This window comes from Microcebus murinus, chromosome 1 (assembly GCF_040939455.1).
Source record: "Microcebus murinus isolate Inina chromosome 1, M.murinus_Inina_mat1.0, whole genome shotgun sequence".
Lineage (NCBI taxonomy): Eukaryota > Metazoa > Chordata > Mammalia > Primates > Cheirogaleidae > Microcebus > Microcebus murinus.
In genome coordinates this window covers 1,655,131-1,672,206 of record NC_134104.1, presented here as the reverse complement: position 1 = coordinate 1,672,206, position 17,076 = coordinate 1,655,131, and the positions used below count along the sequence as shown (strand labels likewise).

The window sequence follows — 17,076 nt, the reverse complement described above, 5'->3', positions numbered from 1 at the left end:
CATCCATCCAGCAATCCATCTGTCCATCCATCTATCTGTCCATCTGTCCATCAACCATCTAGCCATCTGTCCATCCATCTATCCAACAATCCATCTTTCTGTCCGTTCATCCATCTGCCCATTGACTATCCATCCATCCATCCAGCAATCCATCTGTCCATCCATCCATCTGCCCATTGACTATCCATCCATCCATCCAGCAATCCATCTGTCCATCCATCCATCTGCCCATTGACTATCCATCCATTCATCCAGCAATCCATCCAGCAATCCATCTGTCCATCCATCCATCTGCCCATTGACTATCCATCCATTCATCCAGCAATCCATCCAGCAATCCATCTGTCCATCCATCCATCTGCCCATTGACTATCCATCCATCCATCCAGCAATCCATCTGTCCATCCATCCATCTGCCCATTGACTATCCATCCATTCATCCAGCAATCCATCTTTCCATCCATCCATCTGCCTATTGACTATCCATCCATCCAACAATCCATCAGTTCATTCATTCATCTGTCCATCCATCCATCCACCCATCCCTCCCTCGGCCACCATCTATCCAAGCATGCCATCAGCAAACACTCACAGGGCACCTACTATGTGTCAGGCATGGTCCCAGCCGCTGTGGGCACAGCATCACAGGGAGCAAAAGCCACACACCCTCATGGAATGAGGTCCCCCCACACTCTAGTGAGGAGACAGGCTCGGGCAGACACCGGGCTGGTCTGAGGGTGGTCAGTGCTACCGAGAAGTCAAAATGGGGGAAGGGCCCCCAGGGCTGGCTCAGCAGCATCTCGGAGTGGTGGGGCCAGCCTCAAAGTAGAGGACGCTTGGGCAGGGCCCGTGGGTGTCACAGGGAAGAGGCTGCAGGAAACAGCAAGTGCAAAGGCCCGGTGGCAGAGAGCCCACAGCCCTTGTGCCCATCATTCCCAGTTAGCACCTGTGAGACTCTGTCACACCAGAGCATCGAGATGGCATGCTGGGGACAGCCGCGCCCTGTCGGCGCTGACTTACTGTGAACAGGCCTTTGCTTCTCCTCCGGCTACCAACAAAGAACCGAGCTCCTGCCACTGACAGGGTGGCCGGGAAGGGGACGTCAGCCATTCTGAAACATGGGGGGACAGTTTTAGGGCCACAGGAGAGAAGGCCATACCCTGTTTACCTATGGAGGGCAAGGGTGCGAGCCCCTCGTGAGAAGTGCGTGGTGTCCCGGGCTGCTGTGACGAAGCACCACATGGGGGAGGTGTGAACGGCAACCGTTCATCCTCTCAGGTGTTGGAGGCCAGGACGCTGAGGGCGAGGAGTGGCAGGGCCACGTGTCCTCTGAGGGCTCAACAGGAGGGTCCCGCAGCTTCTGGTGGCTGCAGGTGTTCCTTGTGGCTGGGTCACTCCAGTCTCTGCCTCTGTCTGCTCGGCCCGCTCCCTGCGCCCCCTTCCAGGGACACTGACCGTACTGGGACAGCACACTCCTTGCTCAGGTGTGACCGCACCTTGACTTGATTCTATCTGCAGAGACCCTGTGTCCAGGTGAGGTCGCACCCACAGGTGCTAGGGGGACGGCAGTGGGGGAGCACTTCACCCCAGGCCAGGGTCCTTTGCAGACGTGTGTGGTTAGACGCTGGTTGTTCTCCTGCACCCCAGGGCTCAGCTGCAGACGCTTCCCCCTGCACAGGGCCTCCAGCCCCTCCGCTGAGCTCCGGCCCATCACCCGGCCTGGGGACGTGGACAGACGGCTTCGGGGCGGGAGGTCACTGGTGACCCATGCAGAGGAGTGATCTAGACGTGCGAGGGCAGGGTGAACTCCGGAGGTGGGGCGGGTGGGCACCCGAGGGAGGGGATGGGGTGGCTGGAACCCTGGGCAAAACAGCAAGGGTGCCCTCAGGGCTCCCCTCTTGGCCACGGTGCCACTGTCCTCTTGTAAAGCACCTGCTCCTTCTGGAGCTTTCCGCCTGGCTGCAGCTGGCCATGATGGTGAGGTCACTCCTGCCCTGCTGTCCCAGAAGGCCTGTCCTTTGCACACAGCTTGGCCTCTGGTAGGCTCCAGGCTCCTGGCACGCCCCGAGCCCTGGCCCACACTCTCCGTGGCGGCCTGCAGGGCCCCTGGAACCCACGTGCCTAAATCCTTCCTTGGCGACAATCAGCCCCGGCCCCCGGCTGCTGCCCCCCTCGGCCCGGCCTCCTGCGTCCCCCCTGCACCACAGCGCTGTGGCCACTGGCCCTCCGTGGGAGGCATTTCTCCAGGGAGCCTCGGGTGGTGGCAGGGCTGAGTCTGACTGGCCAGCCAAGGGCAGAGTGAGCCTGAGGACGCAGGCCTGGCTGTCCCTGCAGGGCTGGGAGCGCAGAGCTGCCACCAGCCAGGCCTCAGCCTGCGGGTCCACAGCCCTGTCCCCGTCCCATTCCTCCTGGACAAATGAGTGCCACGGTTCACTCCCCTCTGTCTTCCCCAGGAAGTCACTCCTGAAACCATTCGGGGACACTCCTAATCATCATGCTCCGGGTCCTAAATGCTCCCTTTCTCCCCACGGGCCAGGCCAAGGTGTGTGCGGCCGCAGGTGCTGCCGGGTCGTCCTTCCTCGATGCTGGGGTCAACCCAGAAGCCAGCGACGTTGGCGCCCGGCCAGCCCCACCTTCCTCGTGGTGGTGGGGGGCTCTCGAGGGCTCAGGTTCCTTGTGGGCAGCGCAGCGGCCAGTACAGCAGGGCCCTCGGCCCTGGAGAGCAGGGTGAGCCCTCCGGCTGTGCTGGGTTGCAGGGGTGTGACGAGGTGTTTAAGGGTATCGAGGTAAAGGTTCTTTTTATCATGAAATAGGCTTCATAACAAGTGAACAGGAGGGTTCTGACTTTGAGAAGTCATATTTGGGATAAGAATAGATTTAATATGAACTGAACCACTTGCGATTGCAAAGGATGAATCTCCGGCCCCACGGGGTCACGGTAGGAGGTACGGTGCTGTGACCACAGGCTGGCGGGACGGTGGCCGGGACTCTGCGGTCCAGCGGACGGCCGCGCTGTGGGACTGGGGACACCAGGCGCAGCGAGGATGGGGGTGAGTCAGGCCCTCGGTTGTGTCCACCGAGAATAAGGATTATTTTGCACACTCCTGTGGGGTTTTGCGAATGTTTACCTATTTACCTTCTCATCTCCTGTCAGCTCGTTTCCCCTCCCCCCAGTTCTTTACCATCCTGGGTCCCCCCACTGCAGTGGCTCCAGTGAGGCACAGGGCGCCCCGCAGTGCGGCACTGGCCAGGTCCCGGTCCGGGCTGCAGCTCGCAGGGGGGAGCTGGCTTGGCATGGCCACCCCTGCCGGGCTCTCAGCCACCCATGCCCAGGTGTTGGCTCAGGTGTGCTGGAAATTTACAGTCTGGACCGTGGCACGCGGCCTGTGTGTCTTGCAGGCGGGGCGGGAGGATCTCTTAGCCACTGGCCAGGATGGCCTTGTGGCCGGGACCCCAGGTGACACGCCCCCTCTGGGTTCTGCCCCGCGTCCACGCCAGCCCACATCATGTGCCCTGCCCTGGCTGCACCAGGTCCCCGAGCCTCGCCCAGCCCATGGTGGCCCTCGGAGGACAGCGGGGGCATCTGGCCCTGCGGTGGCCAGCCTGAGCCGGACCCCGCGGTGACCTGCGCGGTGACAGCCTGGCCCCTGGGCCCGCGGCCACGCGAGGCGGGCAGCCCGACCACGGCACCCAGCCCTCCCTCCCGGCCCAGGTACGTACAGGTGCAGCGGGACGCCGCAGTCTGTGCTGAGCGAGAAGGATGCTCCGGACACGGCGAGGACCAGCGTGTGCCACCGGCCGTCCGTGGGGGCCGCGCTGCGGAAGGACACGCGCATCTGCCAGGCGCCCGCCGCGTTCTCGTGGAGGAACAGCAGGTGCAGCTGCGTGGGCGAGTATCGCAGGCCGAGCAGCAGCGCGTCCCTCTCCTCGGCCACCAGCGTCAGCAGGTACTCGTTCTTCTGCGGGAGACGGCCAGGGTCAGGGGGCGGCGGGGCGGGGCCGACAGTGGGGCGGGGCTGCGGAGGGGCGGGGCTAACAGCATGTGATGAGGAGGGCTGGGCAGGTGAGGGCGGGGCTGAGGGGAGGGGCGGAGCTGAAACCAGGGGCGGGACCAACAGAGAGGTGGTGAGGGTGGGGCAGGTGAGGGGTGGGGCTGAGGTGAGGGGCGGGACTGAGGTGAGGGGCAGTGAGGGTGGGATAGATGATGGGCGGGGCTGATGTGAGGGGCAGGGCTAACAGGGTGTGATGAGGTGGGATGGGCAGGTGAGGGCGGGGCTAACAGAGGAGGTGGTGAGAAGGGCTGGACAGGTGAGGGGCGGGGCTGAGGTGAGGGCGGGACTAACAGAGGGGGTGGTGAGGAGGGCTGGACAGGTGAGGGGCGGGGCTGAGGTGAGGGCGGGGCTAACAGAGGGGGTGGTGAGGAGGGCTGGACAGGTGAGGGGCGGGGCTGAGGTGAGGGCGGGGCTAACAGGGTGGTGAGGAGACTGGGCAGGTGAGGGGCGGGGCTGAGGTGAGGGCGGGGCTAACAGAGGGGGTGGTGAGGAGGACTGGGAAGATGAGGGGCTGGGCTGAGGTGAGGGCGGGGCTAACAGAGGAGGTGGTGAGGAGGACTGAGAAGGTGAGAGGCTGGGCTGAGGTGAGGGCGGGGCTAACAGAGGGGGTGGTGAGGAGGGCTGGACAGGTGAGGGGCGGGGCTGAGGTGAGGGCGGGGCTAACAGGGTGGTGAGGAGGGCTGGACAGGTGAGGGGCGGGGCTGAGGTGAGGGCGGGGCTAACAGAGGGGGTGGTGAGGAGGGCTGGACAGGTGAGGGGCGGGGCTGCCATGAGGGGTGCGGCCAGTAGTGGGGTGGGGCTGATTGAGGGGCGGGGCTAACAGGAGGAGTGGTGAGGAAAGCTGGCTAGGTGAGGGCGGGGCGGAGGCGAGGGGCGGGGCCAGCTGTGGGCGGGCCCAGCTGTGGACTGGGCGCCTGGAAGCCCACATTCCGGTGACGAACAGAAGGTCAGGTGTTGGCCAGGGTGCAGAGAAGCCGGTGGGAATGTCAATCCTGCGGCCGCCGTGCAAACCAATGCGGCAGGTCCTCAAAAAATGAAACACGGAGTTAACACACGATGGGAACTCCGCCCCAGGTGTGCTCTGCAAGGGACGCAGCCATGTTGTGAGTCCCCACACCTGGCCCTGCGGGTGTCACCCAGGGAGGCCACGTGAACTACAAGGACGCTGCACCGCAGGGAAGAGACTGACACAGCAGGACACGTCCTGCCGGATCCCCTCTCGAGAGGGCCCTGGCGGGTCAGCAGGACACAGCCTTGACGGTGACAGCTGGGCCGGGCGGGGCCTCAGCGTCTATGCAGACAGGGCCCGGTTTGAGAAGGGATGAAGTTGAGGCGGCCGTGCTCTGTGCCCCGGGCTGTGCACCTGCACACACGATGCAGATGGTAAATTCTGTGTAATGTCTATTTTACCATAATTTTAAAAAAACAAAAATAAATACAAACACACTGTCCACTGAGACCTCAAAATCCCGTGAGTGCCTTTCCAACCCGAGTTACGTGGGCGAATGCACACTTGAATACATTTATTTGCAATCTAGAGTCCGCTCGCTCCCAGCCTAGCCCGGTCAAGGGTAAAGAGTTGGAAGGGACTAGGCCTAAAGGCACGGCGAAGAGGAGACAGTTACGCGGTACGTACAGTCGTGTGCCACAGCGTGTGGGCCCTTGCTCACTGCCCGCTTGGTGGGGGCCCATGGAGCCGTGACACCACGTGTCCTGTACCTCTGCTATGTTTACACACACAAGTACATACATGTGTCACAACAGCCCCCCGCGTTGGGCTGCACAGGTCATGGGCTGCACAGGTGTGTAGCCCAGGAGGGACAGGCCACACCACACAGCCCAGGTGTGTGGCAGGCTGTGCCATCCAGGTATGTGCAAGTGCACCTGTCATGTTTGCCTGATGCTGCGTTCCTCAGAACGCATCCCTGCTGTTAAGGGACAAACTGTATGTGTGTATATACATATACACACACACACATATATATACACACACACACACATATATATACACACATACACACACGCATATATATATATGTATATGTATATATATACAGAAGTCTTTGCCCACATAAAACTGTAGGCCAAAATCTATACTGTTAGGGCCTCGGGACCATAGGTGTTAGGGCCAAAGCTTCTGGTTGCTTATATCCTTTCGGGTGCTGGGAAACTTAGATTGTTGTAAGAAGAAAGCAAAACAATCCACTTGTAACTGAATGCATATCCTGCCAGCTGCACACTGTAAAATTTCACTGTGCCCAGGCTGCCTGACACTGTCTGCTTCTGTAAATAGCTTGCTTCGAGAGAAGTCTCGGCACAGGGGCTCAAAGCCGGACCGGGGCTCCCACCATCAGGAAAGCACATGGTAAAAGGCAAAAAAACAACACCCTCACTTATGTGCCTCTAGTCGCGTGAGCCCCCTGTAACTGTGCTTGAACAATTAGATAATTTTTTCAGAGTGTGGTTTTTTTGCCATTATAAGGGGCCGGTTTTCCCCAGCTCATCACTACTTTCTGTGCCCCCCTCTCTGCAGGACACGAGTAGTCCTGGCCAGTAAACAAAGACTCACAATTTGACTCAATTTGGAGTCTAAGGTGGTCTTTTCTCGCACTTCAGATCATAACAATAAAACGTTTTTCTAAAGAAGTCTGAGCCTCCTATGGTTGGCACATTCATTTTGATGTCCAGTTCAGAAAAGCCCACTAGTCCCAGTTTGGGTCACATGCCCCTGGCTGTTCCGGGAGCAGAGGTGACAACCCGACCGTCTGGTTTCCATGGTGGGAGGCAGCAGGCTGAGTTTACCTCCCGCCGGAGGGAACGCTCCCATCTGGGCACTTTCAGAACGTGGGTATGACGAATGGATGCCAATAAGAAGTGAACTCAAACTCCTTCCAGAGGTGGCCGGTAACATGAGGGAGCCCAGCCCTGAGGGCAGGGACTCGGCCAGGAAGGGGCTGATCCGCAGAGAGCGTCTCCACCCCACCATGTCCACATCCGAGCTGCACCTCCCTGGGCAAGCCCCGGAGTCCCACCTGTGACCCCAGAGGAGAGAGGACACTGCCCTGCGGTTTCTGGGTTGAGTCACTCATTCCTAGCAATGTCCCTGGCAGAAGGAGGCCACAGTCTGCTCAAATCCCTGTCCCCAACCCCCACCAGCATCACAGGAGAAGAGAATCAGGAGTCACAGCGAGTTTATTGGGAGCCGAGAGGTGCTGACAGGCTCAAGTCGAGGCCACGTGACCCACAGCAGAGACACTGGGAGGGAGGACAGGGACAGAGGGCAGGTGGGACAGCCCCTGGGCGGCAGGAGAGGAGGTCAGGGCAGCACAGGGACGTGGGGGCCCCTCCCCAGGTGGGGACAGCCGCCTAACCTGGGCCAGGACGGGATCGAGGGGGCTGGGAGAGGCACAGCCATGGATGGGGGGACCTGAGCCTGCTGGCCCTGGGGACGTGCCCATCAGCAGCTGGACCCCTGCCCCGAGGAGAGGCCACAGCAGGCCGGGCGGGGACAGGTGGGGCGGCAGAGGAGGGACACGCAGGAGGCCGGGCGGGGACAGGCAGGACGGCAGAGGAGGGACACGCAGGAGGCCGGGCGGTAGCAGCTGGGCTGGCAGGAGGAGGTGGGGGCACAGCAGGCAGGTCTGCACACGGGGCGGCAGAGGAGGGACACGCAGGAGGCACGTCTGCAGCAGGGGGAGGGGCAGGGGGAGGAGGTGCAGCAAGCCGGCTGGCAGCTAGACTGCTGGCAGCACGAGGAGGAGGCCCCAGAGCACACGGGCACACAGCACACGGGCTTGCAGCACACGGGCTTGCAGCACACGGGCACACAGCAGGACGGCTGGCAGGGGGACTGGGTACAGCAAGCCGGTTGGCAGCTAGACTGCTGGCAGCACGAAGAGGAGGCCCCAGAGCACACGGGCACACAGCACACGGGCTTGCAGCACACGGAAACACAGCAGGACGGCTGGCAAGGGGACGGGGTGCAGCAAGCCGGCTGGCAGCTAGACTGCGGGCAGCATGAAGAGGAGGCCCCAGAGCACACGGGCACACAGCACACGGGCTTGCAACACACGGGCACACAGCAGGACGGCTGGCAGGGGGACGGGGTGCAGCAAGCCGGCTGGCAGCTGGACTGCGGGCAGCACGAGGGCGTGCAGGCGCTGGTGCAGACGGGCTGGCAGGGGCTGCACACGCAGCTCACGGGGCTGCAGACCAGGCTCAGGCAGGCGGCCGGGGCGCAGCAGCTGGGGGCGCAGCAGGGGGGCTCGCAGCAGCTCTCTGGGCAGTCGTCCCCCTGCCAGGAGTCGGGGCAGGACTCGCAGGAACCGGGCAGGCAGACACGGCTGCCGTAGCTCAGGTCGCTGGAGCAGACGGACACGGCGGACGCGGCCATGCTGGGGCTGAGCTGGGAGGGTGATCTGGGAGGAGGGTGAGTGAGTGAGGAATGAGGTCCTCCAGGCAGTCAGGCTTTTATATCTGGCCGGGGCTAGTGTTGTTGTGGCTGGAACTCAGCAGGTCTTCCCTTTCCTTGTTGGTGTTTTGAGCTGGGTCCTGGAAGCCCTCGTTAATCCTAGTTTATTTACAGGGAAGAGTTGGCTTCGCCTGTATAATGTGTGGTTGTGGTTGAGGGCGGGGCTGTCACCGTGATTTGTGGCTGGTCCTCTAGGCAGACACTGCAGGAGACACATGTGACGCCAGAGCCCCTGCCTGGTGCCCGCTGTCTACTGTGTTTCCCCAAAAATAAGACCCACCCATACAATAAGCCCTAGTGACGGGCGTGGCTGCGCAGCGCGTCTGCACAACCCACGCGTTTCGTCGCGGAGCGGGAAAGAACACGAGCAGCCCTTCTCATCCGCCCCGTGAGAGCTCTGTTGCTCGACAGGAGAGATCGGGGCCGATGGTTCTAAGGGAAACAGACTCGCAAGAAATTCAGGATGGGATTGGGGTGTGGAGAGTGATGATGATGTTGCAGAAGACGACGACTTCACTATATTTGAATAAATGTAGACTGCTGTACCGTACTTTAAAAAAAAATAACACGTCCCCTTAAAATAAGCCCTAGGGTGTCTTCTTGAGGAAAAATAAATATAAGGCCCTGTCGTATTTTCGGGGAAACACGGTAGGCGCCGTCGTCCTGCTACCTTGGGCGGCCTGATCCCTGAGTCCGGGTCGGGGCGACGCGTGGGGCTGGGGGGCCCCTCGGGGAGTCTGCTCACGGGTCGCGCCGCAGATGGGAAGCGCGGAGCAGGGACAGACCCGCGGAGGAGAGACAGAGACGCGCCCACCCGGCGCAGAACGGCGAGACGGAAAATGTGAGCCAGAAAACTCAGGAAAGACACGATCCTTCCAGAAGATCCAACGTCCATCAGGTAGGATTTCCGGAAAGAGAGAGGCGAACGGGAGGAACGGGAGAAAATGTCCCAGCGCTGAAGGGAAACGTGGGTGTCTGGACCTGAAATTTCGACCCAGTAGGAGCCAAAGTGGAGTGGAGAATGGTGCCCGTCTAGGCGGGCTGGAGGAATTTCTGACACCAAACAGAGAGAAAGCCCTAGAGGCTTCCAGAGAGAACGGCCTCCCGCTCAACTTGCAGGATCTGGATGCCCGAACACAACTGGACCAAATATTCAAAGTCTGAGAAAAATGACTTAGAGTAATGACGGCCTCCGTCACCTGTCTGGGGCGAGGGGAGTGAGAGCGTTTGGGATGACCGAACCGCGAACGCGTCTCCAGAGCTCATCGCCCACCAAACAAAACGCAGATTCAAAGGGAAGCAGAGTACAGAAAATGAGCAGAAACATCGGCGAACGTCAGTTAAGGTTCTCTCTTTTTTTTTTTTTTTTTTTTTGAGACAGAGTCTCACTCTGTTGCCTGGGCTAGAGTGCCGTGGCGTCAGCCTGGCTCACAGCAACCTCCAACTCTTGGGGCTCAAGCGATCCTCCTGCTTCAACCTCCAGAGTAGCTGGGACTACAGGCATGCACCACCATGCCTGGCTGACTTTTTCTATATATTTTTAGTTGGCCAATTACTTTCTTTATATATATATATTTTAGTAGAGACGGGGTCTCGCTCTTGCTCAGGCTGGTTTTGAACTCCTGACCTTGAGCGATCCGCCTGCCTCGGCCTCCCAGAGTGCAGGGATTACAGGCGTAGCCACCGCGCCCGGCCGTCAGTTAAGGTTCTTACCCTCTTCAGGGAAGGGACGCACACCTGCTCGTCCTGACCTCGCAGAGCCAGGGAACTATTAATACCAGCAGTAAGCCTCCCTCCCTCCCCTCCCCCCGCACCCGGCGCCGGCTCCCTCACTAATTCTCTCTGTGGGGTGCGGGTCTGTGAGCCCTGACAAGTGCAGCAGTCCCATGCAGAGGACTCCAGCACCCTAGAAAGCTCCACATTGCTGACTCACTGTGGCCACCCTCCCTCATTCATGACCTTCTAGAACAGGGGTCCTCAAACTTTTTAAACAGGGGGCCAGTTCACTGTCCCTCAGACCATTGGAGAGTGCGCACTGTGGGCCCAGGACGAGTCGGCTGCTAAGCAGGACAGGCAACAGTGGCAAAAACACCCGGAGGGCTGGATTAAATGTGCTAGGCGGCCTGCATGTGGCCCGCGTGCCGTAGTTTGAGGACGCCTGATCTAGAAGGTCATATCTCTTGCACATCCGGAATGTGGAATATAGAAAAGAATCCTGCAGCACTCGGCCATGTGGGTCTGGCTTCTTTCACTTAGCAAATGCACCCAGACACATCCACGCTGTGTCCATCAATAGTTTATTTCTTTTCATTGCTTTTCATTCCACTGTAGGGATTTGCTGCAGTTTGTCCATTCAGCGGTTGAAGGATATTTTGGTTATATCCTGTTTTTGATGATCATGAGCAAAGCTTCCATACACATAAACATTGCTTGTGTACATTGTTTTTTTGCATGATAACGAGTTTTTACTTTTCTAGAGTAAACATCTAGGAGCGGAATTGCTGGGCCATGTGGTCAGTGTATATTTAACATTATAAAGAAAGGGTTAAACTGTTTGGCAAAGTTTTGCACTTCCACCAGGAAAACAAGAGTCCTGGTTGCTATGCATCCTTGCCAGCCCTGATATTGCGAGTTTAAAAAAAAAAATTCCAGCCATCCTAATAGGTGTGCATTGGTCTCTTATCACTGGTTTAATTTGTGTTGCCATGGTGATGGGAGATGTGTTGGGCAGATCTAACTAACGTGCTCCTTTGCCAGACTGTCCTCCGGGGTGGTTACAGTAGGTTACATTTCCACCAATGGCGTACGAGAGTTCCAGTTCCTCCACATCCTTGTCAACACTTGGCGTGATCAGCCTTCTAGTTTTAGCCATTCCAGTAGGTGTGTTGGGTATCTCACTGTGGCTTCAGTTTGCATTTCCCTAATGAGTCATGACAGATTTCTGTCTGGCTTGTTTTGTTCATCACTGTTTTCATAGTTTTTATTAGGTACATATTCTGTTAGATTATACCTATATTTTCATTTTTTATTCCATTGTAAATCATACTTTTACGTATGATTAACGTAAATCATCTTTTTATATGCCATCCATGCATCTTTTTGGGCAAAATTTCAAATCTTTAGGCCCCTGTTTTAATTAGGTTTCCTTGATATTGAATTTTGAGATTTCTTTATATATTTTTGATACAGAAGTGCTTTGGTCAGATGTATAATTTGCAAATATCCTCCACTAGTCCCTGCTTTGTCTTTTCATTCTCTTAATGGCGTCTTTTCAAGAACAAAAATGTTTAATACTGATAAAGCCTAATTTATCAAATATTTTCTTTTATAGATTATGCTTTTGGCGTTGAATCTAAGAAGTTTCTGCCTAACACAAGGTCAGATTTTCCCCTGTTTTTTTTCCCAAAAGTTAAACATTTTTACATTTGACACTTAGGTCTATGATGAATTTTGATTTAATTTTTATATTAAGTGTGACAGTAGTCCCCAAACTTTTTGGTACCAGGGACCAGTTTCATGGAAGACAATTTTTCCACACACAGTAGAGGGGCAGTTTGCTCAGAGCTCAAGTGTTGATGCATGGCACTTTTATCAAAAAAAGCAGTTGACTTTATTGTATGGCTCTACTTCTCTATTCTCTTCCATTGATCTGGGTGTCTGTCTTTTTGCCAATACCACACTGTCTTGATTACTGTGGCTTTATACTACAGCAAGTCTTGAAATCTGGTAAAGTGAGTGCTCCACTTCATTATTCTTTTTCAAATTGTTTTGGCTATTTTAGTTCATTTGCCTCACCAAATAAATTTTAGAGTCAACTTGTTGATGTCAACAAAAAATCCTGCCGGGATTTTGATTGGGACTGCCCCGAATCCACAGGTCAGTTTGGCATAACTGACATCGTAACACTGTTGAGCATCCATCCATGAACATGGTATACCTGGTGCACATCTCCACGTATTTCTGTCTGGCTTGTTTTGTTCATCACTATTTTCATAGTTCTTATTAGGTACATACTCTGTTAGATTATACCTATATTTTCATTTTTTATTCTATTGTAAATTATGATTTTAAACAATATTTTTGAGTTCCAAGTGTTTATTGCTAAGATAAGTAAATGTAATTAAATGTTGTTACTTTTACTCCTTTAAGCTTGCATCCTTCAACCTTGCCAGACTCTCTTCTAGGAGTCTTTTTGTAGATTCTTGAGGGTTTTCCATGTAGACCGTCAATTTTTGTTATTTCTTCCTTTCCAATACGTATGCCTTTTATTTCTTTTTCTTACGTTGGTGTGCTGGGAGGACTTTTAGTGTGATGTTGGAAGGAGCAGTGAGGGAAGACGTCTGTGTCATCTCCTGGTCTTAGAGGAAAACCATGCAGCCTTTTACCACGGAGTGTGGTGTTGGCCGTACATTTTCATAAATGGCCCTTATTGGGTTAAAAAGTGAATATTTGTCTATTCCTAGTTCATTGAGAGCTTTGGGGAAAAAAATCACGAATTGGTATTGAATTTTGTAAATTTCCCCCTGTATCTATTAAGACTACCATATTGTTTTTCTTCTTTAATCTGTTAATATGGTGAATTACATTCATTGATTTTTGATTATTGAGCTAGCCTTGCATTTCTGGGATGAACATAACCTGGTCGTAATGTATTACCCTTTTCATGTATTAATATATTTGACTTGCTAATATTTTGTCGAGGATTTTTGTGTCTATGTTTATCAGGGATGTTGGTCTGTAGTTTTCTTTTTAGGTTACATCTTCCACCTGTTTTTGGATATCAAAGTAACACTGACCTCTTAAAACACACAGTGAAGTGTTCTGTCTTCCATTTTATGGAAGAGATTGTGTAGCATTGTCATTTTTTTTCTTCTTTAGATGTCTTGATAGAATTTACCAGTGGACAATCTGGGCATGACATTTTCTTTACAGGAATAATTTATAATTGATACAGGAAATAAAAATAATGAGAAGATAAGCCACAGACTGGGAGAAAATATTCAAAAGATGTATCTGATTAAGACAGTTATCCGAAATATAAAAAGAACTCTTAAAAACTCAACAATAGGCCGGGCGAGGTGGCTCACGCCTGTAATCCTAGCACTCTGGGAGGCAGAGGTGGGCGGATTGCTCGAGGTCAAGAGTTCGAAACCAGCCTGAGCACGAGCGAGACCCCGTCTCTACTATAAAATAGAAAGAAATTAATTGGCCAACTAATATATATATATATATAAAAATTAGCTGGGCATGGTGGCGCATGCCTGCACTCCCAGCTACTCGGGAGGCTGAGGCAGAAGGATTGCTTGAGCCCAGGAGTTTGAGGTTGCTGTGAGCTAAGCTGACACCACGGCACTCACTCTAGCCTGGGCAACAAGCGAGACTCTGTCTCAAAAAAAAAAAAAAAAAACTCAACAATAAGAAAATGAACCTGATTTTAAAACGGGCAAAAGACCTCAACAAGACACTTCACCAAAAGAGATATAGATGGCAAATAAGCACATGAAAGGGTGCTCAACATCCGACATCGTATGTGTCTAGAAAATTACAAATTTAAGTAATGATGAGATACCCCTTCGCACCCACAAGAATGGCCCAAATCCCAAACACCTACAACGCCAAGTGCTGGCGAGGATGTGGAGCAGCAGGGACTCCCTCATGCATTGCTGGTGGGAATGCAAAGTGGTGCAGCCTCTTTGGAAGGCAGTTTGGTGGTTTCTTACAAAACAAAAACTGCTCTTTATGATCCAGCAATCGTGCTCCTTGGTATTCACCCGAATGAGTCAAAAAGTTATGTCTACACACACACAAAAAGAAAACTGCACAAGGATGTTTGCAGCAGCTTTATTCATTATTGCCCAGAGATGAAAGCAACCATGATGTCCTTCAATAGGTGAATGGATAAATAAATTGTAGCACGTTGAGACGATGGACTATCATTCAGAGCTAAAATGAAACGAGCTATCAATCCATGAAAAGACATAGAAAAACCTTAAATGCGTATTATTACTAAGTGAAAGAAGCCAATCTGAAAGGGCTGCCTACTGTTTGATTCTAACTATATGACATCCTGGAAAAGGCAAAACTATGGAGACGGCAAAGGGATCAGTGGCCGCTGGGGGTGGAGAGAGGGAGGGATGAGCAGGCGGAACACAGGAGTTCCAGGGCAGCGAAACGGCTCCACAGGGTCCCACAGAGCTGGGTACATGTCACTCTCCAGTTGTCAAAACTCGTAGAATGTAGAACCCCGGGAGCGAAGCGGAATGTCAGCCGTGGACTCCGCGTGATGATGGCGTGTCCGTGCAGGTTCCTGGACCGTGACAGATGTACCCCTGGGGGGACGCTGGTCACGGGGGAGGCTGTGCGTGTGTGGGGCGGGGTGTGTGGGACCCTCTGTACTTTGGCTCAATTTTGCTGTGAACCTAAAACTGCTCTAAAAAGTAAAGTCTATTAAAAATTGATATAGGACAATTACAGTTCTGTGTTTTTCTTAAGCGATTTTTGATAGTCTATGTCTTCAAGGAATAGGCCCACTTCATCTTAATTATCCAATTTATGGGCACAGAACTGTTTGTTGTATTCCCTCTTTATTGTTTTTAATGGCTGTGGAGTATGTGGCGGTGCCTTTTCTTCCATTCCTCATACTGATCATTTTTGTCTTTATCTTTTCCCCAGTTTAGCTAGGTTTATCTCTTCAAAGAACAGCTTTGGTTTCATTGATTATCACATTGTTTTACTATTTTCCACTTAACTGATTTCTGCTTTCATCTTTGTCATTTCATACCTTATGGCTGCTTTGGGCTTAATTTAGTCTTATTTTTCCATTTAAAAGTTTTAACCTGTTTATGTCATTATATTGAAAGTGTACTTCTCACAGAAAGCATAGCTGGGATTTGTCTTTTTATCCAATCTAAATCTCTTTTCTGTTCCTCCTTCTCTCTCTTCTTCTTTGGGGACTCTGATCACACATATATGAGGTTACTTGAAGTTTTCTACAGCTCACAGATGCTTTGTTTCTTTTTCTTCTCTGTGTTTCTTATGCTATGTCTTCAAGGTCACTCGACTTTTGTTCTGCAGTGTTGATTCTGCTATGAATCTCACCTCAGACAGTGTAGTTTCCCTCTCTAGATGTTCTACTGTGTTTTTTAAATACATATTCCTCATATTACTTAATATGCTTAATCGTTTCTCTAACTCCTTGAACATACGGAGTATAATGACTCTTTAATGTCCTTGATTGCTAATTCCATGATCTGTGACATTTCTGGGTTGGTTTAAATATATTTTATCCTCATATGTGATACATTTTCCTACCTCTTTGTATGTCTAGTGATTTTTGGATAGATACCCGACATTGTGCATTTTGCCCTGTTGGGTGCTGTATGCTGTGTATTCCCGTGAGTGTTCTTGAGCTTTGTTCTAGTTTGTAGTTAAGTTGCCTGGAAAGATTATTCTTTTGAGGCTTTTGTATAAGTTTTCCTAGGCAGGCCCCAAGTAGTGGTCACTCTAGGGCTAATTTTGCCCTCACCACTGTGGCCTGCTGAGTAATCTCCCTGCCGTCCTGAGAGTTACGAGGGTTTCCATCCGGCAGGCAGGAGTAGGTGCTGTTTCTGGCTCTGCCTGATCTCTGGGAATCAGTCCACCTTGTTTCAGCGGCTGCCCCAGTCCCAGCCTCACACACACGTGCTTATCGTGACTCAGCTGCATACCTGGGGGAAGCCTGTGGACGTTGGGAGTTCTCGCTCAGTGCAGCACCTCCGTGGTGCCCTGTCCTGGGAGCACCAGCTGCCGTGGCCTCCCCGACTCCCAAATCCATCTCTGAAACTTGGGCTCCTCCATCCAACTGTGGCCTGGAGGATTCTCCGGGCAGTGGGGGGACAGTGGTGAGACCCTGTGTGTTTCCCGCTCCAAGCTGCGCCTGTGCTGTGCCGCCCACGTCCCGTCACCAGAACCCGTTGTTCTGGGACGCGTGAATCGCTTTGGCGGGCAGGAAGGTCCAGGCCCTCTTCCTCAGTCTCAGCTGGAAGGGAACTTTCCGTTCTGCCCAACTGTGTCTCCACTCCCAGCTCTCTCTCCTCAGAACTTGGGACTCTTTCCCAGAAGGAAGTCGAGGGGGGTCAGTGTCCAGAGTCCACCACGGCTCAAGCTCCAGCCCGTCGGACCTTTTCCTGCCAGCTGGTGGGGCAGGGAGGCTGCCAGGGTGGTCCCGGGCTCCCCTGTCCTTGGCCACCACCCAGGGCCCCTCAGCTTCCTCCTGCTCAGACACCAGCTTCTGGCCACTGGTCCCCACCCACTGGCCCTTGGGGCCTTTGGGGCCTTTGGGCGATATCTTGTCATTAAATATTGTCCTAAATGGAACCAATGGGTTTTTCTTTTTCCATCTGGTAATTCTGCTTTTATGTGGAATTTAGGGAGATTAAAAAATATGCCTCAGACACCACCACATCTAGAATCTCTCCCCATGTTCATTCCTTCTTGATTCTAGTAAATGGAAACTCTTAGCTAAATGGAAATAAAAGGCGTCTACCTAAAACCCACAGCAAACACCATGTGTGA

The 17,076-nt window shown here is 53.5% G+C and overlaps 2 protein-coding genes across 2 annotated transcripts in view; both read right to left on the bottom strand.

Annotated features, from left to right (window-relative positions):
- Window positions 1-17,076, bottom strand: part of TSPEAR (thrombospondin type laminin G domain and EAR repeats) — a 132,206-nt gene that overhangs the window by 27,689 nt on the left and 87,441 nt on the right. The window contains exons 3-4 of the mRNA XM_075998908.1: window positions 3,721-3,959; window positions 1,021-1,111 (exon numbers count right to left, since the gene is read on the bottom strand). Of these exons, the coding sequence (XP_075855023.1) occupies window positions 1,021-1,111; window positions 3,721-3,959 (330 nt within the window). The remainder of the gene's footprint in view (window positions 1-1,020; window positions 1,112-3,720; window positions 3,960-17,076) is intronic.
- Window positions 7,510-8,445, bottom strand: LOC105879078 (uncharacterized). Its single transcript, XM_076003434.1, has 2 exons — window positions 8,110-8,445; window positions 7,510-8,016 (listed from the first exon to the last, which is right to left on the bottom strand). Exons 1-2 carry the CDS (start codon window positions 8,443-8,445, stop codon window positions 7,510-7,512), a joined length of 843 nt encoding a protein of 280 aa, XP_075859549.1.